Source organism: Papaver somniferum, chromosome 11 (assembly GCF_003573695.1).
Source record: "Papaver somniferum cultivar HN1 chromosome 11, ASM357369v1, whole genome shotgun sequence".
NCBI lineage: Eukaryota > Viridiplantae > Streptophyta > Magnoliopsida > Ranunculales > Papaveraceae > Papaver > Papaver somniferum.
Window position 1 is genome coordinate 76,418,429 of NC_039368.1, and position 5,117 is coordinate 76,423,545.

At 44.6% G+C, this 5,117-nt stretch overlaps 2 protein-coding genes across 2 annotated transcripts; both read right to left on the reverse strand.

Moving 5' to 3' along the window:
• Window positions 1-234: 234 nt before the first annotated feature.
• On the reverse strand, window positions 235-1,482 carry LOC113324592. Its single transcript, XM_026572901.1, has 2 exons — window positions 911-1,482; window positions 235-613 (listed from the first exon to the last, which is right to left on the reverse strand). The coding sequence occupies exons 1-2, from the start codon at window positions 1,480-1,482 to the stop codon at window positions 235-237; spliced, it is 951 nt and encodes a 316-aa protein (XP_026428686.1).
• Window positions 1,483-3,744: 2,262 nt separating this feature from the next.
• On the reverse strand, window positions 3,745-4,875 carry LOC113324593. The gene is made up of 2 exons (XM_026572902.1): window positions 4,625-4,875; window positions 3,745-4,363 (listed from the first exon to the last, which is right to left on the reverse strand). Exons 1-2 carry the CDS (start codon window positions 4,873-4,875, stop codon window positions 3,745-3,747), a joined length of 870 nt encoding a protein of 289 aa, XP_026428687.1.
• Window positions 4,876-5,117: the final 242 nt, after the last annotated feature.

The following is a 5,117-nucleotide window of genomic DNA, read 5'->3' on the forward strand; positions in this document are numbered from 1 at the left end:
TAGTAAGATCCATTCCCGGCGATGTCATGTATTATAAACGGTCCCCCCCCATGTTGGTGCTAACTTTCCCCATTTTTTCTCTCGCTGGTATTGTGGTATGGTTCTCAGCACATACCGTCATTCTACAAAGTTTATAAGCTTAACCTTCTTGTTGTATTCTCTGTCTAGCTTCCATTGATAGTTATCCATCCTTTGCAATGTTGTCTTCCTCCTTTCTTCTAGATCGTTGAGCCTTTATAGCATCATATCTGCCATGAGATTCTTCTCCAATGCTTCGGTCTTTGTGGTTGGCATGATAATTTCTGTCGGGATGACTGCTCCGGCTCCGTAAGTGAGGAGGAACGGTGATTCACCCATTGCGGACATTCGTGTTGTTCGGTATGCCCATAATACATTGTGTAATTGCTCGCACCATCGTCCTTTGTGTTCGTCCAATTTCTTCTTGAGGATAAGACCAAGGGTCTTGTTTGTAGTTTCATCCTGGCCGTTACTCTGGGGGTAAATGGGGGTTGATTTTTTCTTCCCAATCTTGAAAGTGTCAAAGAGCATATCTATATTTTTCCCTTGTAATTGCTTGCCATTGTCAGAGACAATTTCTGCGGGAATGCCAAACCTGCAAATGATGTTCTAAAAGATGAATATGAATACGCCCACGTCTCAGATTCTAGCTAGGGCTTTGTCCTCCACTCAATTGCTGAAGTAGTCTGTGGCTAAGATTAAGAATCGTCTTTTCCCTGACCCTTCGATCAGGGGTCCAACGATGTCTATGCCCCATTTCGAGAATGGCCAAGGATTATCTACAGAATTTAGCTTCTTCGCAGGAGCATGAATCTTCTTAGCAAATCGTTGGCATTCCTCGCATCTCCTGGACATCCTTGCGGCATCTTGTATCATCTGTGGACAGTAGTACCCCTTCATTTTTGCTTTATCCGCCAATGATCTCATTCCGCTGTGGTTACCAGCGTCCCCTCTATGGATATCTTTCAAAATACGATGCCCTTCCTCTCTTGATAAACATCGTAGTAGTGGTCCGAGGAAGGATTTTTTGTACAGGACTCCATCACAAAGATCGTATTTCCCCGCCTTTGATTGTATCTTTCTGGCTTGCTCAAAGTCTGCAAGTAGGGTACCTTCTTCAATGTAGAGGTGAATCTCGGTTCTCCAGTCTTCTTCGTTGCTGAAGTCCGCATCTTCGTTCTCCCTCGTCATGATATCATCTTCGATGAAATCTTCAGCAATATCCTCACCTACGTTGTCGTCATCAATGTCCTCCCCTAAAACGTCTTCACTATTCGTAGCGAATGACTTTTGTGGGGTGATTGGAAGTTCATATACTCTTGTTACCTTTATGGCTTTAACGCTCTCATATTTCAGCATGGATGATATGTATACCAAGGCGTCGGCATGCCTGAGATCTTTTCTGCACAGGTGTAGGAACTTGATGTTTGGTATCTGGAAGGCTAAGGTCTGAACCAAAGCCATGTATGCGGAGAGGGTGTCATCGTAGACGTTATATTCTAGTTATATTTGCCAAATGACCAACTGAGAATCACTTGTTAGGCGTGCATCCGTTATCCCCATTTCTTTTATTATCCGGAGGGCATGTACTACCGCTTCGTACTCTACGATGTTATTGGTATGCCCCTTGAATTCCAATCTTAGTGCATGCACGATCCTATATCCGGTGGGAGAGGTAATCACGATGCCTATGCATGCGCCTCTCTATTCCTCGACCCAACGACGAAGATTTCCCATCTTCTTTGGCTTGAGGGTTCGAGTATATCGACTGGATCTTTTTCGTCCTCTTCTGCTTCTGGTATGTCTTTCACTTCTTCGTCGTTACCCAGAGGTAAGTCCGCCAAAAAATACGCTAAGGCTTGTGACTTTTGGGCAGTTTGGATCTTGTGGATAATGTTGAATTGATCCAGATGAGTGTTCCATTTTTCTATCCTTCCTACTTTCCCTGCGCTCTTGAGGACAACTTCCAACGGTGCTTTACATGGGATCCGAACATGATGATTCAATAAATAGGTTCTTAGCTTTTGGGTTTCCCATACTAATGCTAGTATGAGCTGCTCAATCTTCGTGTAATTTCTTTCTGCCGGGTTGGGAGTCTTGCTATCGTAGTAGATTGGTTGCTCAATCTTCGTATTAGTTTTGACAAGGACCGTGCTGACCGCATCTTCGGTTGTTGCTATATACAGGGACAACACCTTGTCGGGATCAGGCTTTTGAAGGATCGGGATTGTGCCCAGGTATTCTTTGATCTTTTGGAAGGCTTCCTCGCATTCAGCGGTCCATTCGAACTTTCTCCCTTTTTTGAGAATGTTGAAGAAGTGTTTGCATTTGTCCGATGACCTGGAGATGAATCTACCTAAAGCCGCTAAGGATCCGTTGAGCTTCTGGACTTCTTTCAGGTTCTTCGGGGACGAAATTTCCACGATGGCCTGGATCTTAGCGGGGTCCACTTCGATGCCCCTCTTCGTTACCAGATACCCGAGGAATTTCCTTGAGGTGATGCTGAATGTGCATTTTTCTGGGTTTACCTTCATGTTATGTTTCCTCATCGCTTCGAAGATATCCCTCAAGTCTTTGTGGTGGTCCTTTCCCAGGTTAATTTTGACGAGCATATCATCGACATAGACTTCTAGAGTGTTCCCGATCTATGGATTGAAGCTAGCATCAACCATCCTCTGGTATGTTGCCCCTGCGTTTCTAAGTCCAAAAGGCATACTTGTGTAACAATAGAGGTCGTGCGGGGTGTAAAATGTTGTGTGTTGTTGATCTTCTTCTGCCAGGGCTACTTGGTTGTAACAAGAATATCCATCCATGAATAACAGTTCTTCGTACCCTTCAACGGCTTTTACCAGTTGATCGATGCTTGGGAGGGGGTAATTATCCTTCGGATAAGCCTTATTTAGGTTGGTGAAGTCGATGCATATTCTTACTCCTCCATTCTTCTTCGGTACGATGACCATTTTTGAGATCCATGTTGGGTACTTCACTTACTTGATGAACCCTGCTTCTAACAGTTTGCGGAGTTTTTTCTCAATTGCTTGGTGATACTCCGACGCTACCTTTCGTACTTTCTGCCTGAAGGGGGCCGTGACCGGCTTTATACGAAGTTCGTGCTGGATTATCTTCGGATCAACTCCTGGCATGTCTCATAACTTCCACGCAAATATGTCCACGTATTCCATGAGTAGCTTGATTAGATCCATATCTCTTTTTTTTCATTTAAGTCCCTATCTTGATCATCTTCGGGTTCTCTTCGGTCCCTATATTGATCTCCTTCACGGGTTCCACAGATGTAAATGTAGGCTTCGGTTCCCCTAGGAGAGGGACGTTCTTTAATTGCTATTTGGTAGGCTATTCAGCCCTCTTAGCTATTGAGGTACCTGCTTCGGTGTTTAGAACGATGCTCTCCTTCATCAGACTTCTTCCGGAGATCTCTTCGAGATAAAGGTCAATTGCTTTCTCCTTGGCAGCCTCTTTGTTTCGGATTTTTCGGGATTTACGTTGCTCATCTTGCTCGTTATTGAGTTGATTTTGTATAGCCTGACATTCTCGAGCGGTTACCTAATCTCCCTTTATTTCCATTACCCCTTCGGGTGTTGGAAATCTAAGGTACTGATGATAGGTCGCTGCTACTCCTTTGAGCTTATGTACCCATCTTTGGCTGATGATGGCATTGTAAGGAGAAGGAGCGTCCACTACGCTGAATCGTGTATCAACCTTCATGGGTCATGCGTTTACTTGTAACACAATATCTCCCAAAGGCTTTGTTGGGGCCCCATTGAATCCGTATATGGTGTAGTACGAGGACATCAACTGCTCATCATTCAACTCCATTCGTTTGAATGTGTCATATAACAATACATTGACCGAGCTCCCTCCATCGATGAGGACCTTCGTGGTATTGCACCCCGCGATGGATAACGTGAGAACCAAGGGGTCATTGTGATCCTCCATATCATCCTCTACATCCTCAGCATCGAAAGTTATTGGAGCATTTATCCATTGTTCGTGTTCCTCCACTTCTAATCCATCGATTTTGTACAACTCAAAGTAATCTTCAAATTGCTTCCTTAACCTTTTGCCTATCTGGGCAGTTAGTGATAGTCCAGTGGCTTCAGAGCAGGAGATTATGTTGAGTGTTCGATTACCCTCGGGTAACTGGACTTGATTGCTTCGCTTAGCCCTCTCTTCGGTGTCGGTATTATGTAAGTAATGCTTGAGGTCACCAGCGTCAATCAACTTTTGAATCGTTATCTTGAGGTTCTTGCATTTCTCAGTATGATGTCCGTTAAAGCAGTGGTACTCACAGTAGTCTCTAGATTTCTCGGATCGTGGTGGCTGCTTCCTTTTGGACCAAGGCCACTCTAAGTTCTATCGATATTTAATCTCCCTTAGGACGCGAGTGTAGTTGGTGTTGACCTTCGTAAAGACTTGGTCTTCGAATTTTCGATCGTCGCACCGACGATCATCACGTCGTCCTCTCTTATCTTCGTTTGGGCGTTCAGTTTAACCGCCCCTCTTTGATCCGCTAGCTTGTTCTGCTGAGTTCGTCCGATGAGATCTTTGAGTCTGGGCTCTGGGATTATCCCGCTGGATTTCTTCTAACCCGACGTGATTTTCGATGATTACTCGAAGGTCTCCTTCGATCGTAGGTACACTTCCATGAATCTCCACGAATAGGGGGCTCATTCGGTCGAATCCCCATTTGTAGCAGTTGACGCTGACCACTGGGTCTACATTCCCTATAGCTTGACAAATTTTTTTCCATCTGTCGGTATATTCCCTGATCTTCTCCTTGTAAGCTATAGCTAATGAGAAGAGCTTGTCCATTCCGGAGTTGACAGCCTTGTTGTACATGTGTGTCCTTAAGAATTTCTCAGTGAGATGGTTGTAGGAATCGATGGAGTTTGGCGGTAGGTTGTCGAACCAAGATAGTGCTGATCCCTTTAGGCTTGAAGGAAAATATCTGCCGAGGACTGCATCGTTTTGATGTCATCGAGCTAAAATGTGATTATAGTATCGAAGATGAGTGGAAGGGTCGCTGGATCCATCGTAACATTAGAATGATAGAACGGGACACTTTTGTGGGATAAGCGCTC

Coding starts and splice junctions, on each gene's coding strand:
- LOC113324592 (XM_026572901.1), bottom strand. CDS start 1,482: ATGGCTTTGGTTCAGACCTTAGCCTTCCAGATACCAAACATCAAGTTC. Junction 614..910: donor GATAAAGCAAAAATGAAGGG/GTACTACTGTCC, acceptor CATCATTTGCAG/GTTTGGCATTCCCGCAGAAA.
- LOC113324593 (XM_026572902.1), bottom strand. CDS start 4,875: ATGTACAACAAGGCTGTCAACTCCGGAATGGACAAGCTCTTCTCATTA. Junction 4,364..4,624: donor ATCATCGAAAATCACGTCGG/GTTAGAAGAAAT, acceptor TTGGTCCAAAAG/GAAGCAGCCACCACGATCCG.